Here is a 20,657-nt window from a genome sequence, read left to right on the forward strand (position 1 = left end):
TAAAATATTTACATATGAACAAGTAACTGTGCAAAATTTACATGAAAAAAAAATGGAAAGACAGGATTTCCTAAAAGACAAAATAAAAGGGGTGTAACAGTTGTCAGGTGTTGATAAAAATACTGATCAGCATTCAGTTTACACGCAAGAGAGTTAAATTCTACCATGAGAGTTCACACAAAGAAAGCCAAAGTATTTACAGTCATAAAAGTACTATCAATAGACAATTTAATACAATAACCTCTGAAAATATAAAGAACCAATTAGTATATTTGTAATAAAAAAATAGGTACAAAGAAGGGACTTTGCTCTGGACATCTTTAAAGTAGGCCCACAGCTTGCATACAGTCTTTTAGCAAAATAATTATAGTTTACATAGCCATTTTTATGTTATGTGCCAAAAATTATGTACAATTACTGACAAAATACACCAACCATTTTTCGACACTTGATTCACACTGAGAAACAGTCTTTTGATGATTCCTCTCAACTTTTGATTTTATTTAATCTAAGCTTTCACTTTAGCTAAAAAACACAGTGCAAGTAAAATATATTTATGCTGAAAAGGTTTCTCTTTTTTTCCTTTTTTTCCTTTTTTAACTTTACAGCTTTACAAACTATAGCAAATAAAATGCATTTTTACAGATGCTGCTATAACATTCAGAAGTAACCCTCCTTTATGGGATTTCAGGGCCTCTAATAAGCAATAATGTGATTAAAATTGAGGTTATGTTTAAAATTAACTGTATATCCCTCTAGATTTTGAGCATTTTGGGGAAAGATAAATATTCTTTAAAAATCAGTTTGCTTTGCTAACTGACTGTTTTAAAAAAAAAAAAAAAGCTAAATGAAATGAGGTCATCTGCTGTAGACATATGCCTATATCATGGATTTAGTTGAATAAAACTGAACTAAAATGAACAATTAATGTTGAAACTGCTACAGGGCTGACAAAGGGTAGCTAGTTATTTGCTAAACGATTCCATCAGTCTTTATATATGGCTTGTTTGGCAAGAAGGCCACTCAATCAAGAGATGAGTTAAAATTTAATTGTCCTTTTATAGTATCCACAGGCCTTGTAAGTATCCTCACTGTTACAGAAATGTATTTCTCTCATACTGAAGAGTTTATTTATAAACAGGAATATAAAACTGTTCCATGTAAAGAGGTGGTTGTTTTTTAAACAATATCCCATTTGCTTGTTACAAAAAGGCGTAATTTGCAAATATATTAAAAAATGTCCTCAGGCGTCTCTCCGTCAAAAATACCTTGATCTTTTCCATTTTACTTAAGGAATGCTTTGTATAGCAATAGTGAATGGCTTGTCTCTCGCTCATTTTCTAAACAAAATATGAGGTCCCTGAGGTTCACCCGCGTTATCCTTTGTCGCGTAAACTGTCTGGTTGTTCCAACTCCAGAGCTGCCTGGGACTGCTGCACTTGAACCAGATCCCTGGAAGTGAGAAGAACAAGGAAATCAGTCCATGCTCCCAGGTATTCCCAAACTTTTCAGAGAAAATGTGTGAGGTAAGAACTCAGTGACTACGTACAGGAAGCTTTATGCTACCAGATTAGAGATTTTCTATTTAATCCTTATTTATAAACAACAGTTGAACAATTAGAAGTTTTCGGTGATATTTAATACAGACAAGAAAAAAAACCAACACAAAGCACAGCTTGTATTTTCAGGAAGGCACTAAGGACAGGCAATCCCAACAACCAACCCAAACAAAAGGGACAGAATTCTTCACAACATCAGCATAGAGATCCCAAAGGCAGCCCTGGAGTTCTGGACGACCTGGGGAAGAGTCCTATTCCCTGGACTGGGAGGCCTTGAGTAATGTCCTAGATCCCCCCAGTCTCCATGGCAGGGTGCCATGAGCTCTCCTTTTGGTGACTACAGCTGTAACCAAGCTCGGGACTATGTTTAGAAGCAACTTCCCTGACATTCTCTAATGATGTCTGAATGCTTCTCCATCATTCAGCATCACTCATCCCTCTGCTACACACTGGCAGTTTCCCACACAAAGTGGCAAGATAAACAAGTAGTATATTATTATATTTGTCACTTAAAAAAAGGAGAAAAAAAAACAGAAGGGAAAAAATTGTTTGCTATCTTTAGAGATACCCACATCCTTCAGCTCTTCAGATGCACTCTGTGTAATGCAAGTGAGGTGTAAAGCAAGTCTGCTGGGGCAAACTCCAAGGCAATCTCACTTGCAGAAAACACAGTTCTGATAGGATAGGTGTGATTAATGCAACTCTTGTCTAAAACTAAGGAGCAGGAAGGGCAGGGAAGGAGCGGCCCGGCAAGGACCGGGATCAGGGACTGCCGCTCCCGGCTCAGGCTGCAGTACCGCCCAGGGACCGGCAGGTGGCGCGCGCAGACCGAAATCCAGGCTTTTCCCTCAATTTTAAAGCCGGGAATATTTCGGGCAGCCGCCTGTTGCTGACGGGTTATTTACACCTGCGTAATGGATTCTTTTGGGAACAGGTTACAATTCTGTGGCTCGTGTATAGGTTCTTTTTTCCCTCCAATTTAATTTACTAGAATGATTTTCCCTTTTCTTTTTTTTTAATGGACCTTTGGCACAGTGACAAACAGGTCTAAACACACTCCACTACTAAGAAAGGATTTACCTGCCTGAGAGCTTGGATAATTTTAAAAAACTTTTCTGAACAAGAATACCCCAGACTTAAAAAAGTCAAAATTTAGATTAATGCATGAGCCACGTGAATCAGGTGCTGAGGCTCACACTTAACACGTGAAAATAATGTATTTAAGATCAGTGTAAATTATTAGGAAACCAACCTAAACTTACACTAGAAATGATCACTCTAGGTTAGCAGAACACTGTGTTCAGTGCAGGTGAAGTTGCTTCACCACACTGCCAGCAGTGAAGTCAGAGTCTTGATTCTCAAGCAAGTTACCTGTTGGCCCAGCAAACATCAAATCACCAAAATCCTGTACTGAGAACTGCTCAAAGGCTGGATGTTCAAAGGGATATTTTAAGGCACCTGCACAACTTAGGTCCCTAATTTCCACCAACTTCAATGGAAATTAGAAGATGCAGGAGAGCAGTGGATGCTAACTAGATTTTCTCAAATCCATACATATGATTACTGGACAATAGAAAGAATGGCAGTAAGGGGTTTATTTTTGGTTTTCAAATATCCTTTAGTAGAAACTGAAGCCTGATTTTATTCTGTAGACCATTATACTTTAAATGCAAAGGTAAAATTTCAGGAGTCTTTAAAGACTATGCTACTCCTACAAGGCATGGAGTAAGTTAAGAAGCTTTTTGGTAACTTCCAGTAAAATCAATCATATGGACATAAAACTCTAAAACTGACAGCAAACTGATTTGTTGAATTTGGAAACAAAACAGTGCAACTACTACTTAGAAGTGATTTTACATGTAATTAAGATTCAGTATTCCTAGACATCAAAAGCTTGCATTTACAAATCTGTGCCTAAGTAATGACAAACCTTATTTTCCACACTTCTTGTAATATGCCTTAACCACAAACTGCATACAAATGGTGACAAGTGGAGCCCAATTTAAAAATGTCAAGTGACACAGCAGCAAAAGCACAGCTGTGAGTATCAGATCAAAGGCAGCTGGTTCTTAATTAAACAGACAAAAAGATTAGATTTCCAGGGAACCTGTAGTTAATTGGTTAACCAGTAAGTGATTAATCCAGGATAACTAAATTAGTCAGATTTAGATGAAATACAAACAAGTGTTCACAGTAGATGTAAAATACATCCCATAACCTAAGTGACATTAACAGATCATTAAGGTGGCACAGCTGAGCATGCAGGAGGAAGCAATGCCAACATTAACTCTGCATGAGGTACTTCAGCATATTCCTCTGAGACAACTTCATTTGTGTACACATCTATCTTTGTAAAGTGCCCCATTCGGCAATTTTCATAATTTTAAGCCACATTTATAAACCTTTAATACAGTTATTTGTCAGCTTATATAAAAATAAGTCTTATTATCAGTCACAGACACTTTAGGATATTTCAAAACTTAAAATTACTTTAAAAGATGCTCAAGAGGCTTGATTTCTTTACAAACAAAAGTAACATTTACTAGTATTCAGATTGTTCCCTAACATTTTATATCAAGCACATGTAAATTATTGCTTCTAGAAATTCAGCATAAACCAAGGTAAACTCTTTTGAGGCTTTTCTACAGTATAAATGCTGTAGCACTGAAAATTCAGAATGCTCAAGGAATAATAAACAGAATTATTAAACTATTACTATCCTGTCACTTGCCATCAGGCAAAAAGCCCCACAGGGAAAAATTCTCAAATTATGAAGAGAGCTTTCGGCCCAACAAATGACAATTTTCAAGAATATTTGTTCTTTTTAAACAGTGGAGAAATCCCACATCGAATCTCACGCAGAAAGCAATTTTATATCATTTCATGTTTATTCATTTGTTTAGAAATACAGTAGGTAGTCCTCTGCCAGAATGTAAATTAATATTAAACGAATCAGACACTGAGCATTCTGATATTTAATCTGCAGAGAAATGTTTGAAAAGCCAGATTCAACAGTACAATACACCAAGGATATGCAAGAACACCATAATCAGATGGAAGTGGTCAAACTGATCTGCTGTGAAGACACTAAAACTAAGGCAACTCAACTGCTGAAGAAAGAAATTAGGCAAGTTCTACAACTTGAAGTTCCTGCTGTCAAACTTAGCAGTGATTCAATTCTATCACCCCACCTACCTCAGCAGCATTACTCTGCACTCTTAGATTGGCTACAACCATAAAAACATCTTCACAAAAACTATGGAGGTCCAAAACACAGAGACTTGTGACTACTCAGATTTTATTCCCGATGCCACTCCGCAGATGCTAAAAACCAATCCCAGCCTTGGAGTGAGCAAATCTGAACTCAAAATACACCTGTGCTGCTCAGGGAGCTTCCACAAAACCCGGGAAAAAGCTCTGAACAGAGAGGTTTGCACAGAGGCAGCAAAACCAGAGATGACCATGATACTGTACCTCTGTCCCTGATCCAGATCCCGGTGAGTCTACTTTCCTTTTCTTCCTGGGGCCGATGGCAGCTAACGCAGTCAGGTTGGCGTCCCTCTGCCTCATCTGGGCGAGCTCCTGCTGCTGCATCTGCATCATTTGCCACAACAAGAACAGTTCGTTACTTTCCTCTCAATTTTCAAAATAAAAGTTCCTGTTAAGGTGAACACTCACCTCCTTGGCCTTCTGTTTCAACCTAAGCTGTTCCGGATCTTCTTGTCGAGATCGAGACTGTGTTGACAAAGGATGAACATGAAATGGTTGGAGGAAAAGAAAGAAAAATTAATTCAGTTACGTAAGTAGTTGAAGGTTGTAAGTTTTACACAGCATACGAAAGCTTTTCCTAAACTCCAGCAGGAAGTGGGGAATACCTACCACTCCCTGAGAGGGCAACAGGGGAAAGCAATTTTTAAAAATTAAAAGAAGTTTTCCTGTTTCTTATGGTTTTTTTAAAAAGCACCCCCTTTTTCTGCTTTGTTAAAGATAGCAAAGGAATAGCCAGGCATTCATATCTTAAACAAAACCATTACAAGAGACAAATTACACAGATCTGGGTACAGACACTTTGCATATGAAAAGAGGAATAAGACCTGTACTTTTTGGAAAAATTCTTCCCCTTGCTGTGTAATTATGCATTTATTCAGAATAGATCGTTCTGCTACACCTACACATACAAGTCAGGCTCCTGTGTGAACAACTGCAGCTGACTGACCCACAGACCATTTACATCAGCAACTGCCCATTTCACTGGGCACCTGCAATTCCTTGTGTGCGTCATACTTTTAGAATCACTGAATTGCTTAGGTTAGAAAAGACCTGTAAGAACATCAAGTCCAGCCATTTCCCCAGCACTGCCAAGCCCACCACTAAACCATGTCCCCAAGTGGCACATGTACATGTTTTTTAAATACTTCAGGGATGGTGACTCAACCACTGCCCTGGGCAGCCTGTTCCAGGGCTTGACAACCCCTTTGGTGATGAAACTGTTCCCAATATCCAATCTAAACCTCCCCTGACGCAACTTGAGGCCATTTCCTCTTGTCCTATCAAATCCTGACTCTTGTTAATCCCACCCATTCTTTAGACCAACACCAAAATAAATTTGAATTTTGACATTATCAATTCATACTGGATCATGAAATCAACAGAAGCCTTAGGTTGTTTTGTGAATTATTCTAGGGCGCTCTTATCTAATCATATTCATTCTATATTCACTGAGTAAAACCCACAGTTTAATGTCTACATCAACTGCTTCTTATTTATTGCATTTCTCCAACTTGTAAAAATCTTTCTGAGTTCTATTTCTAGTCTCCAAAACACCTATAACCTCTCTACTGCATTTAAGAGTACCAAGCTATAAATTCATCTTTTTCACAATGCAAAATGCAAAAACTAACTTTTAAGGCCTACTTTAATTTGGGACCGTGCAATGGGACTGCTAAAGAAGCTGTTTCATGTGCTTTACCACGAAAAGCAAAACTGAGTTCTAGTTAAGAACACATTCATCAAGTCCCATCTTTGAAGATTAGTCTTTCCCTTCACCGCAAGTGTTTTAGAAGGAAAAGAAACTCTGCTGTTTTGATGTCAAAAATGACACTTTGTGACCACGTGTGGAATCCAAGCACTTGCCTTTGCCGCGCGCATTAAAATTTCCCTTTCTTGTTCATCTTTACGCTGCTTTTCTATTTGATCAAGCTGTTCAAAGAACTTGAGCTGTGCCCGAACGTCACTCGCTTGTTCGTATCTTTCATCATCCTGAAAACACAGCAAATATGTTTCTCATTACTTTCTTAAAAACAAAGCTGTTAACTTGTACTGTACTGGGGGAGAACATATACATTCAAAGCTCCAGTGTTCACGGTGTCCTTTTCAGACAAATAGCAGGTGTATATTTACACCAGTCAAACCAGCTAGAACTCTTAAAAGCGTTTTGTTCTAGTCCATGAATCATCAGATTTTGACTTCTAAACTAATTCCATCACAGCTTTAACCTCTCAAACATATTTCACAGAGCTGTGTGGCTTTTTTAAACGCTGCTCAGGCATTTGCATCTATTAAGAACACACATCTGTCACATAACAGTCTCTTGAGAATTCAAAGTAGTGCTTTTATCTGTCTGTCTGATTGTACAATCACTCAGACTCCAAACATTTGACACAATGAATAAAGGGGAGGGGCACAGTTTCTCAGCATTTGTCTTAAAACCATTTTGTATATGCAAGTTGAAAAGTTCTAGTCACCCATGTGTATTAATAACTTAATGGCAGATGAATCAGTCAAAGAGAATAAACAACACCTGAACTCCTGCATTACAGCCAGCACGACAGCCTGCTGAATTCCTGCAATTTTGTCACTTTGTGCAATAAAATACAGTTACCTTGTAAGAAATATTCCTTTGTTGAGCAGTCTCTGATAACTTTTCCACGAGGTTTTGTAGTCTTTGTTGTGTAGCATGCGATACGTAGCTAACTACATCAGGATGGATTTCTGTTATTCCGTGTTTTTTACCTACAATCAGGACAGAAGTCAGTTGTAAATAAATATGTTACAACAGAGCTAAATGTGAGGTCATTCTCAGTCATGGAAGTTCAAATGCCTTTTTCAAAATAATGCTTTTGGGTATTGCTCAGACAAGCATCAAATAGAAAATGGCATACATGTGAAAATTTACACTAGTTTAACAAAAGTTACTGTATATTAACAAATGCTTAACATTTGTTAACATAAAGTTACCATATATTAACAAATATTACAGTATAACAAATAATTGAAGACTGCTTTTTGTTTCACCATCAACTCTAAATTTCTAAGTAAACATAATAAAAGTGTTTCTGAGTTTATTTCATTGTTTATGTCATGTTTGTTACACTGTATCAATTTATACAGTCAGAATTTTAACCAGGTCAAGTAGTTTTGTGGTGATTGCCATCAGTTTAGAAGACAATTCTATAGGTTTGCTACCTCTTGACACTATTCTACTTACATAAGCCAAGTGATTGCCCACAAGCATCAGAATATACCAGAAAATATCAGAAGGTAACAACTCCAGCTTTAAACCATTCAAATCAATTTCCATGGAAAATGCTTTGAATTAAACCCAAGAGTAGTAAAATTTGGTTTATTAATGTTCAAGATAAAACAACATACCTATTTCTAATATCCTTCTTTGTAAAGGTGCTGGGAAAAGGAAGGTTTCATCTTTACAGGACCTTGTTAATGTGCCCACCAGCTCAGAGTTTGTTGCCAATATCCGAGCACTTTCTTCTGACAGGTTGACTCCAGCCATTGATGCAACATCATTAATGTCATCATCATCCCTTAAAGAAAGGAAAACTTATTATAATACTGTATTATAATATTTAGTGCCTATCTGTGCACACTGCTACAATACCACAGTTGCATAGAATGAATTCCACAATTCCTGAGCAACTCCACAAAATCAGAATATTTTTATTTTTGCATTTGATTTGCTTTTCTTACATGATAAAACTAATTTAATTGCAAATGAGAAATTACTCCTTTCATTTCAAAGAGCACTAATTTTGTAGTTCCTGCTTTTTCAAGATCCCTGCTTATGAATTGTTTCAACACCTTAAGAAACAAGAGACCAGACAAATCACTACCACAAAACAATAATAATCTGCCCTCATCACTTAGACAGGTTGTACATCCAAATAATTCAAGCAGAGCTGAGAGAAGCGAAGGAATGAATTCCATTAGCTTGTCTGGGCAGGAATTGTTTATGAGGTTTAGTGCCAGCTAAATGCTAAAACCAGTCTGGCACAAATATGTCCAGCATTGTCTGTTGAAGTCTTTAATGAAGAAGCAAACCTGCCCTCAGAAAATCCACCTCTAGGTTACTGTGAGTTTCCCCAGTTGGATTCAGCACCACTGCAGCACCCAGGAAAGGCCCAGAGTTCAGCTGCCCAGGCAGCACAAGGACAAACATCCAGTGCCTCACCTAAAAGAGCCTCCCCCAGGTTCTTTCAGTTTATTCTTCTGAGCAGCAGCTACTTGTGTTGAAACAGTGGCAATAGCTTTGTTTCCAGGTAATACTGCTGGTTTTACCACAGGTACTGCAAGACAGACAAGATTTGTACTACATCAGTAAGAGTTCGGATTTACAAGCCAGTCGCAGGTAGTTATGGCAATAGATCTGGTACAAAGACTTTACCTCAATAGCTTCTGACAGCATTTCATCTAAAAAGCAGGACCCTCCCACACAATTCCAGCACCCACAACAATTTCTGACTGTAAATAATGCCCTGAGGAATGTGTATCCCCAGCCACTACGGCACTACACACTGAAGATTTTAGCAGTAGTACAAAAGCCATCACCCAGCTCCAGGGCATTTAAGAACTGACATTCATAGAATCACAGAATGGTTTGGGTTGGAAGGGACCTTAAAGATCATCTAGTTCCAGAACCTTGACACCTTCCACTAGACCAGATTGCTCCCAGCCTCATTCAGCCTGGCCTTGAACACTTCCAGGGATGGGATGCCAATTTCTCTGGACAAGCAATCCCAAAACTACACTTCAGGTAATGCCATCAAATAGGGCATTTACCAGGTATCTTGACCTCTTACCTGTTTGAAGTTGATTCAGTTGAATTTGAGGAGTTGTGAGCATAATACGACTGTGTGGCTGCCGCAGTGCTACCATGGGTGTCTGTGTCAACGTTACTTGGGGGGGCCTTATCAATGCCCCTGCTTTCTGAGACTGTTGGATAACCTGCAAGTAACAAGGAAAAAAAGCACTGTCAATAATCTGACAATCAAGTGGGAAGAACAAACCCTAAGAGCACTTTAATCAAGATGGATTTTAAACTACACTTTTTTTCCTAGTAGCTAGTTTCTCTGAAGAGCTCAAAGATCTTTGAGCTAAACCACTTCAGGCTGCACTTCAGCTCACGTACCAGTGGCGTGGTCTGGCCTTGTTTACTAACACCAACTTGTGTGGGCTGAGTGAGGCTGATGACAGGTTGCTGGAGGGTGCTTGTGACAGTGGCAGTCGCCTTCCCCGCCACCGAGCGCTGCGTGGAGCTGAGCAGCACGGCCGCCGCTGACGGGATCGTGGCTATCGTCGCCTGCGTCGTCGGCTGCTGCTGCTGGCTCTGCTGAATGAAAGCTGCAGAGTCTGGTGTTAACTGTCTCAAGGCAGGTAAACTCCTCTGGAAGAGAGGAAAGAATTTCGTTGGGTTTTTTTTTTTTTTTTAGTCCTCACACAAGGAAATATGAATTGGAGAAAAACCACTGCGTTTCATTTCAATCTGTTGGATCGGTCCGTGTGCACCTGAGAAAAGATGGCAAGTGAGCAGGCAGGAATACCAGGCTGCTCACATTTCATAAGCAGGACAGAGGGACAATGCCTTTTGGATATCAAGGGCATCTAGGTTATGCAGCCTACCTGGAACCCTGGTACATACTTAACAACCCAAGCCCATGCTGCCCTCCTTGACTGTGCTTCTCCACACACTCCCAGCTACATGTGAAGGCTTAAAAGACATACTGGAACACCAAGGAGGATTTCAGAATAGCTCAGAGACCACAGTGTTTTACTGGATTCTTAAATTAGCTGTTTTCTTATGGCAATAATTTCCATCCTCAGGAACAGCTCAAGGTTGAACAAGCATTTAAGAACCCAGAAATGTCAACACACACCTACAACTATATCCCTTAATCATACATTAGTCAAGCAGTTACACTCTTACTATTCAATGCTGTCGTACTTTCTATGATTTTCTGATGGTAAATGTTTTGGAATAAACACTAATTTAAGATGTGTCCAATTACTACAAAATTTAAGACAAATGTGATTTATTATTAAGAGGTGGTAAATTTCTTGCTTATCCATACAAAGAGTTATATAGCCCAGGGAAAAGACTTGCCCAGAAGGTACAGTTTTCTGTATAATTCAATCCCTTGTTTTCTTTCCAGGACTAAAAAGAGAATAATAAATCAATTCATATGTTTGCTGGTCTAAGTCAGAGAAAGAAAACCTTTCAGATTTCTCAAAAGAGCTGTGATGTGACACTGGTAGAAATTACATTACCTACTGACTGTGCCAAAGAATCACACCAACAAACTGTTGGAACTCAGGCGAGGTAAAAATACTTTTTAAGGGAGCAAAAGTCAAATCAGGCACCATTTAAAACTTCCCTTTACATCATTTTGGAATTCTATCTACACTGGTAAAGGATGTGCTTGTGTTCATTGCTGCTGATATGTAAGCACAGAAATAAAGAAAAGCAGTGCATACAAGTTACCTTCAGGAAAGGCACAAGGTAAGGTTGAGGTGAAGAATTAAGTTCTCTGTACAGCCTACTGGTAAAGTCTTCTGGTTCAATTTTTCCATCCTTTAAAACAGAAAAACCAAATGAACAAACATTCAATACAAAAAAAAAATAAATGTAACAATTTATTGGAAATAAGTGGCTTCATAATCCTTCACTATTTTTAGTCACCAATAGCTTTATGGTAGTAACTAATTTTACTATTAATTCCAACTAGGAAGACCTACAGACCTCTAATTACCACATAACATCTGGAATATACAGCTCTACCTTGCACTAAAGGTTGCTAACAATGAGGCTAAGCAATACTAGTACTCATTCCATAAATATTAACTATATCAAAGCTTTACATCTGAATCATATAACATTAGGGTTTTTTTCCTAAAAATCTGTGATTTTGTACAGTCAGCTATTGCACTGGCTGTAGTGTCTTGTCTCAAGTACATAATAAATCTTTTTATTCACCATTTTCTCAAAATATAGAATTTAAAGAGCCATTATTCACATTACAGTTCAATTTAATTCATGTTCTCATGCATAAATATAAGTAGTAATACCTCATTTACAAACTCAAAGGAAAATTTATGCATCTATTTTAATTCAGAAGAAGCAAAGTTAATTTATCTCAGATTTTATAAACTCCCTCCTCTGAAGAAAAATAATTCAGACTCAGTTTTGAGTCTGAATTTGCCCAGATACTTTTCAACTTTTCTTACCAGCAGGTTCTGTACTAATTCTTTCACATTGGCCGCAGTCTCTGAAGACTGTTTTCCAGATGATGCCAGTTTTATTAATGTGGACAGGAAGTTTTTGCATTTCTTCACATTTTCCATAGTTTCCTTAGGAGGAAGAGTAGAAGGGAAACAGGGAAATGAAGATAAACTCTTTCATATGTGATCTGACCATATACTTTGAGAAATAAAGTTCATAACTGCAGACTATTATTTACAGATTTATGTTCCTCAATGATGAAGATATAATCAGACTGAAATTATGATTTTGCTTCATACATATCTATGTATTGTACATTTTTGTTATCAAAATGTAAGAAAGTATGATTCTTCATGAAGTTAGGAAATGCCAGTGATTTTAATAATGGCACATTGTGTATGAGAAAATGAGTGTTTTAGCAGGACAACAAATAGTAAAGCTTTTCTTTCACAGTGCGTGGATTCTCCCTGTTCTGCAGTCCTGGAAACATGGAGCTTGAATGAATCAGTGCCAACTTCTTATCCCTTGTCATACTGATTCTATTCTGCAGTACTGAACAATTCACTGTTCTATAAAATACATTTAATATGTTTTAAAAAAATGAGTGCTTTAAAACTGTTACAGAAATAAAAATTAATACTTTGACACTTTTCAAAATTTAAGAGACCTGTATCCACACGTTTTAGTTATATGGTTCTACTAAAGTTTACTTTTTCAACACCAATGGCTCACAAAATTCCTGCATGTTCACTGCTCTCCACTCTCTCTGTATTTACATTTTTGTGTGTATATATATATACATACATGCACATATGTATATGTGAATACACAAAGAGATGTTAAATTTATCAGTGTCTTACTGTGGCAGCAGTGGAGGTGGCCGTTGTTCCTTGCACTGTTCTCTGAGGAGTTCCAGTTTGTACAGCTGTTGCTGTCCCCAGCGTGGTTGTTTGTGCAGTACCACCCAGAACAATCTGAGGCTGCAGAGAATACAAACACAAGATTATTTTACTTGTAAGATATCAAAAAGCTGTTTTCCTGAGTCATCAAAACAGAAAACAAGCTCTGGGACAGTAGAACACCTTTCTCAGCTACTATAAATAAGTTACTAATGCGTGGTCGGTTGCAGTGAACAGAAAGAGCCACCAGATGGCACTAAACACATTCCAAACGGGAATCCCAAAAGTTGAAAAATTGCGCGATTTTTGGTCACTGAATAAAATACCATAAATATATCTTCAGCCACTGTGGTTTAAAAACACAGCTTGAATAAGTGCTGAATTCCTGTGAATGCAATAGCTTTTTCTACCTGTTTTGTTAAATGCCACTTCCAAAGGGAGGAATTTCTAAAAAGGCACAATGACAAAAGCTCGGATCTTCTCGAGGTCTTTGTGATGAACAATGGGACAAAACACTGTGCTAGTTTTGTAGACAGATCGGCAGCTCAAAGCAGGAACATCACCTCTAAAGAATCACCATTATAAACAAGAACTTCTCACGTACACAGCTCATTCATGGACTTCCAACACAGTCTAATTATTAACAACAACCCCGGGACAGCAATTCCTATCAAGTTACAGCTGACACTCAGAATTTTAACAAATCATTTGTAAACTTGCTCTTTATATAAAGGTGCACAAGAAAAGAGGCTCCAGTGCTGCCAAAGCTAACTTTCATTGGTATTTTGAGAGAAACTGAAGGAGACAAGGGTTTCATTTGTCTCATTTTTTTGAAATCAGGATAAACGAAGTCCATGGTGTGCTCATTACAGCATAAAATATGCAGATGGAATGATCTTTATTTTTTTTTGTCCAGTATAACAGCAGTGCAAATTAAGGGGACTCAGTTAGGTAAATTAACTCTTAGATCTGGAAAGATCACGGGCATAGGCAAAGGCTCTCTGAGGGAAAAAAGGTTAACTGGATGCATAGCAAAACCTGCATGTTTTAAATTAAAACTCTCTAATCCTGTCTACTCAAAGGATGAAGAAAGCACAATGAGACAGATTAGGCGACAGCAATCATATTGTACCAGTGCTGCCTGGAAGCCATGTGGAGAATTTCACACTCTTGCACTGTTTTTTAAACTCACACCACCATCTCTCAAAAAGCATTTCCACACAAGCCCATGATTACCAGAGGCCAGGCTATGAGAGGAGAGGACAGCCCAGACTGACACCACTGCCTGTCCTTCAGTTATCAGTCTCTAGAAGGACACAGACCAAAGCAGAGACCTGTGTGAGAGGGAGAAGGCTTGGGGAAGAGAAGGCTGCCAGTGCAGTTGTCTTTGCAATTGTAAATTTTGCTGCAGAATTCAGAGGACTGCAGATCCATCATAGGAATAACACCACAGCTCCAAATCCAAAGGGAATTCCTGTCACTTTCTTGAGGCAGAAGACATAAAGGTATTTTGTTTTAGTCAGCTCTGTGGCGATACAAACTACTAACAGGATACCTTTAAACAGAGATGCATATCAGTATAATATGAAATAATAATAACACAGATATAAAAAATTATACCCGTACATCCAAAATATACATTGAGAGCTGCCAGTGTTTTAGAAAGGATAATCCAGGAGGCATTTCTTCCCTGCACTTAGCAACTGCATTTCCTGTCTGTCTGGCAGTCTCATTTATACATTACTTTCCTACACACTCACTTGCACAACCGGGGGACGCTGTAGCGTTGTCGTGGGTTGCACTGTTGTTTGAGCCTGAGACACTTGCTTGATAATAGTAGTTGGTGTCACCTGTCGTGCAATAATGGGTGTTCCTGGAGCCTGGGGAAGAGGAAAAAAACCAAACACATCAGTACCCGTAGTTAAATATCCTCTACCTTATCTAGTATTTTGTCCCCGGACAGTTAATATTGCTACAGATACCAAAGAATGCATCGAAACCACTAGAAAACTGTGAGAAGGAATTTTAGACCTGAACCTAATGCAACTGTGTATATATACTCAGTGTATATATACCCATATCCACATTTTTCTTTTAGTCTTACACTTTCTCTGGGGAAAAGAGTTGTACACATCAACCATATGAGGTCTTCTCTGTATCAAAATTTTGAACTTAATGAGATCCAGATAGGTAAAAATATTTTTGATGAGTAACAGCCAAGCTGTAACAGAATTAGGACCAAAATACATCACCTTTACCATGTGGAAAGTAGATTTAGAGCAGATATTAGGAACAAATTCTTTACTATAAGGGTGGTGAGGCACTGGCACAGGCTGCCCAGAGAAGTGGACTCCCCATCCCTGAAGTGTTCAAGGCCAGGCTGGATGGGGCTTGGAGCAACCTGGGCTGGTGGCAGGGGAGCTGGAACGAGATGAGCTTTGAGGTCCCTTCCAACCCAAACCATTCCATGAATCTATGAAAAGCCTGTATAGCCCCAGTTAGATCTATGGTTTCTTCAATCCCTAACACCATACCTTCCTTACTTTTTGGCGTATTCCTCACAGGAAGAAAATAGATCTTACAGTTTTTAGCCCTACAAATCACTGAGCTGACCTGCACTGTCGATATCTGCACTGGGGGTGCACTGGTCGGTGTAGCAGGACGAGGAGTCAGAGTATTCTGAGGCTGGGACTGGGCGTGTGCCTGTGCTTGCATCTGTGCCAAGGCTTGTTGGGGGATCATCAGCAACTGCCCGTTCTCACTGCGCACAAGGACCATGCCTGGAAAACAGATACTGGTCAAGCAACACACATCCTTTCCAAACATGAAAGAACATCTTTTTCTGATCTTTTTATCCAAGTTGGATGCATATGGAATTAATGTCCTGCTGAAGGACTAAGCAACTAACAAAAGAGGTTTAGAATAAAATCAAAATACCCGGCTGCATTATGACATTTTGTGTAGAATAGCTTAATATCAGAAATACTCCTTCTCTATCTAAATGCTCAGTATATTGTGCATCAGAACACAGTGAGGTGTATTTGCCCCAACAAAAAATATTCCATGTGACTCAACATTAAAATTAGCAACATGTAAAAATACTACCTGCTGTTTACTAAGAAATTTGTTTTAGGAAACACTACAAATAAAAGAAAATCCTGCCATTAGGCAAGATTCCTGTTAAGAGGGGAAGAAAAATAATCAAACATAAGCTTTAGCATCAACAGGAACACAATTGTCTAAGTTCTAAATTAATTTCCCATAACCAATTCAGTAATGAAAGTGGCTATAAAATCATAATCTCTCTCATGTGCATCAGCAACAGGCTGCATTGTGCCGTGTTACACCCCAAAAGAAAAATAAAACAGAGAGGGAAATGAGGCCGTCATTCCCTGCTCAGTCACTCAGATCAATACACTTAACCCCACTGGGCAGCTGGAGGGAAACAGCTTTTAACAGGCAGATTTTCAGATGAGACTCTCTCTTCCTTGAAGATGCAAACAGGATCTGGACAATATGAACTGTTTTCCAAGAGCTCCTTCATTCCTCATGCCTCAGTCAGCCCAGGAGAGCCTCAGACCTCATCAGCTTTGAAAAAGCCACCTAAGGAAACAAACTGGGCACTCAGTTGGCTTTTGTGAGCAACTACAGGAGAAACCTTCACCATGAAAATCAAGAGGCACTACTGAAATCAGAAAGTTTTTCTGAAGTGTTGTTCAGTGAATCAAAAGCTCCCCAACAATATCTGGAGATCTGGTCTATGCCATCGCAGAGCATGACTACTTCAAAAGAGTCAAGCTTTTATTTGCTTTTCTATTCAGGTGAAGTGCCAAAATGTTTACAGACAATGCCTTAAACAGTTTTCTTGGACTGTTTGAAAGTTAAACTGCAAAAATCCATATACTTATTTCTATAAAAACGCGTTCAAAAGAAAAGCCTTAGTTGATTTGCCCCTAATGTTTCCATACATTCTCTACATTAACCCTCTTTTAATGAAGCAGTCATATAGAGACATTAAACTAGTTTACATCCAAAAGGTGATTTTCTATTGCAACTTAATTAGAAATGTTAAGGAGGGACCCACAATGTGCTATAGACAAGAGTTACATCTAGAAACAAATATTCTCAGACTGGTTTTCTGTAGGAAAGGGGGGGGAACTTATTTATAGTCTTGCAGACTACAGAAATAAATGCTCTTTGTTCAGCTGTCAAGTCCAAAAAACTATTTTCCAAGCCATTCCAAACAGTAATGTATTTTCTCCTGTAACTTATGTAAGAAGAAGTATTTTCCTTAAAACAGCAAGGGCACACACACCATCACCACAGCTTATGAGAACCTTAAAAGCCTTAATAGTGAACACAGAGCTTGATCCTGTCAGCTGCTCATCAGAACCATCACTACTTTATCTCCATCAGCCTCATGCTACAGGGAGGGGGCTACTGACAAAAAAAAAAAAAAAGAGAAATTCAACATTTTAAAGACTAAAGAGTGACCTACTACTACATCAAGCTCATTCCTGCACGAAAAGAACCTGCCATCCTCTTCCAATGTGCAAACAAAATCCTGAGAAATGAACTCACATTGCCCATTTTTGTCATTCCTCATAATAATCAGCTGAAGTAGATAAACACTGAATCAATGCAAATCTTCAATACTGTTATAACTGAAAGCATCAGTACAGTGAAAATCTGATTAGAGGAGCTATTTTCAAGTCAACATCAAATATTAAGGCTTGTTGGGTACTATTTAGTTTCTAGCAATGGAAAAGGCCCAATGCAACTACCTATGACTGTGCCTTCATCAAGTCCTTAAACATCACAGAATTATACTGACATCCCACAGAAAACTCTTTTTCTTAAAACTCACCATTTTTGGGGTTCCCTAGGATATTCTAAGGTTAATGTACCATACAAATTCTTTAAAGCTATATATTTTTTCCTTACAGAAGCAACATAAGAGACACTAACTGTAGTTTGGGAAGAGGGGATTGTTTTTTAAACTTCTCTCTCAGTGAAATGTGACTAAAATTATTTGAAAGCACCAAGTCAAAACCCCTCACCTGCATATGAGAAACTTTTATAGCATCAGAGCTCTGTGATAACTGCTCCTGTCTCCAGTTCAACACACACATCAGTCTCAGGAATGGGTGTGCACCACCCACTAATGCCCTGCAACATCACAACTACCCTTCGGCACAGCAGTCCTGCCAACTAACTGGTTTTCTCCCCAAAATATGAATGAGAAGAGAGAAAAGAGGGGAAATAACCACGAAATGAAGGTTGGATACCCATAGAGTGCAAGCACAATGTCTGAACAATGAAATATTCTCCCTGAGCTACATGCAAAATTAGAACATGCCTACACATTAACATAGCACAACTGCTCAAACAGACAGTTGAAAAGCACAGTAATATGAGCTTTAGAAAACATATCAAGAAAGTTCAATTTCTGGCAGCAGACAGATAAAACAATCATTTGTAATTCAAACCCTGACTTTAAGTACTACCCTGCTAGATTTCTAACTATGGGAAGTCTGAACTTTCCGTCAAGTATTGAAGTCATAATAAAAAAGTAACTCATACAAAGCTACATTTGAACAGTTCTTTCATTCCCACTCAAATTTGATACACAGTTATTTTCAACTTAGAGAGTTTCTAAGGTGTCATTAACTCAGGGTCTACCCCTGATAAATTCCTGTGCACACATACTGGGCTATATACAAACATAAAGACAATTACTAATATCTGACTAGTCTTGCATAAACTTTAATCATGGTATGATGATATGAGACATTTTACCTGCTTGGAATGTTGGTGTATGAGTGATTTAGGACAAGGTGTAAAAATTCAGATTGTGATGAACCTGGTTACTGAAATTTCTGTGCAGCAATTCACCAGTACTACAGTCTGCAGGCAAGTAAGTTTTGACTGAACAAACACATAACACCCCTCAAGCCTTGTTGAGAATTCTTTAAAAAGGGAGGGGGAGCTGCTCTCTCAGCTTCTCTCCCCCCAGCCCAACTACAGACTCTTTTCCAACCCAATTAGCTAAAAAAGGAAGTCACTAACCCAAAACTACACCCAGGTTGGCACTAAGTGGATTTTCAGTGAAGTTCAGAAGGCTCATTGGTGCTAACTCGATTAAGAATTAAAAAGAAAGTCCCATTTATCTCCTCCTTCTAAACAACGTCAGTGTAGGACTGTAACAGCCCCCTCTCAGTGTAGGACTGTAACAGCCCCCTCTCTCCATCCATACGTGAATCTCAGTTGATCCATTTGTGGCAGTAGAACAGAGGAAGGGCTGACAGACACATGTGTAGGAAAACAAATTTCTTTCTCCTACGTTCCAAAACTTATATTTTAAATATTTAAGTACAGGTGAGTATCATAACCTCAAACTCCAGTGCATAAGGCTGGAAATGCTGAATGAACCAGGTCAGAACTGACCACCAGGTACTAGTAGATAGCTGGTATTTTATAAGGTATCTCACTGTTTCAATTAAATTTAGCAACATATTTAAAGTAGGATGAAAAAGGATGAAAAAGATCTTTCTGTTTCAAGTTTATCATCCAGGGGTTTGTTCCACAAATGGATAAATTACTATTTAAGCTCAAACAGCTAATAAAGATAATTGGAAATGTTCAATTATAAAAAGGTGACAATAAAACTTGTTCATTTTAAATATCTCTCTGCCTTATTTTTCCTAGACAGTCTGATCACGTGTACTGTAAAATCATACTCAATATTAAAAATGCAAATATTCAAGCATTCTTTCCAAGTCTCTCATTAAAAAACTAATTAAAATTAAAATTAATTACCATTTTTGTTAGAAGTCAGAGGCTTAAGAGAATCCTGAAATAGGCTCATATTTTAGTTTGAATTAAACAATTCATCACGGCTCCAAATGAAGGATTAACAAAACTGAGTTGGATTGCTCCTTAAGCCAAAGGGACTTGTGCTCTTGACCAGTACAATGGTCATCCCACGTGTTCTTGTTGTGGAGATCTTCCCAGATCTCTCCTGTTTACCAGAGTGTTTGGAAGGGAAAATGTCATTATTATAGGATGTAGCTGCATGATTCTACAGTGTCATCTTTGCCTCTTGCTTATTTGTGTTTCCATTTGCTATCGGCATTGCCATTTACAAAGTGCTGTGCTTTGGGGGTTTGTTTCTTTGTTGGTGTTTTTTTTTCTTTTAATTAATAAAACTTGTGAAATTACGCACTGGAATCAAAAGTGAAGAGCTCTGGCCATAGGACATGTCAGAAAAACACAAACCAGGCTTTTTTCAAATGTCTCCCTCTTCCTTATTTCTTTGAAACATGGTTTGGCTTAGCAAAGACTAAAGAAAAAAAAATAACAGAATAATAAAGAAGACTAATAAAATATTGTGCAGCCTTTGCAGACCACTCTGATTATCTGTCTAATTCTCAAGACATTCTTGCTAGAGAACCTCTACATCCAAAAAGAAAAAAAAACCACACAAGTTTCCTGTTTTGTTACCAGTTTTTGCTGGTAAATCTTAATTAATAATATGTATAGGAGCTGGACTTCTCAAGGAGAGAGTTAAAACTTGCTGCAGGTATAGCAGGCACCTTCAGATCAATGTTCTGAGGAAATCCCCAGTCCAGCAGACTGTCCCCTCTCACTGCCATACCAGCAGGAGTATCTGGGTGTCACCTCCCAGGA

At 38.3% G+C, this 20,657-nt stretch overlaps 1 protein-coding gene across 2 annotated transcripts in view; it reads right to left on the reverse strand.

Moving 5' to 3' along the window:
- Positions 1-482: 482 nt before the first annotated feature.
- TAF4 (TATA-box binding protein associated factor 4) overlaps positions 483-20,657 on the reverse strand; it is a 36,389-nt gene continuing 16,214 nt past the window's right edge. The window contains exons 3-16 of one of the 2 annotated variants that reach the window (XM_017815347.1): positions 15,582-15,748; positions 14,729-14,848; positions 12,930-13,049; positions 12,075-12,197; positions 11,332-11,421; positions 9,982-10,236; positions 9,653-9,797; positions 9,025-9,139; positions 8,211-8,380; positions 7,441-7,571; positions 6,693-6,818; positions 5,238-5,294; positions 5,034-5,153; positions 483-1,452 (exon numbers count right to left, since the gene is read on the reverse strand). In XM_017815347.1, the coding sequence (XP_017670836.1) occupies positions 1,285-1,452; positions 5,034-5,153; positions 5,238-5,294; positions 6,693-6,818; positions 7,441-7,571; positions 8,211-8,380; positions 9,025-9,139; positions 9,653-9,797; positions 9,982-10,236; positions 11,332-11,421; positions 12,075-12,197; positions 12,930-13,049; positions 14,729-14,848; positions 15,582-15,748 (1,907 nt within the window). In that variant the 3' untranslated portion in view covers positions 483-1,284. Of the gene's footprint in view, positions 1,453-5,033; positions 5,154-5,237; positions 5,295-6,692; positions 6,819-7,440; positions 7,572-8,207; positions 8,381-9,024; positions 9,140-9,652; positions 9,798-9,981; positions 10,237-11,331; positions 11,422-12,074; positions 12,198-12,929; positions 13,050-14,728; positions 14,849-15,581; positions 15,749-20,657 lie in introns of those variants that run through there. The other variant, XR_001874896.1, reaches the window with a different exon arrangement.

The sequence above is a fragment of the Lepidothrix coronata genome, unplaced genomic scaffold, assembly GCF_001604755.1.
Source record: "Lepidothrix coronata isolate B3197 unplaced genomic scaffold, Lepidothrix_coronata-1.0 Scaffold49, whole genome shotgun sequence".
Classification (NCBI taxonomy): domain Eukaryota; kingdom Metazoa; phylum Chordata; class Aves; order Passeriformes; family Pipridae; genus Lepidothrix; species Lepidothrix coronata.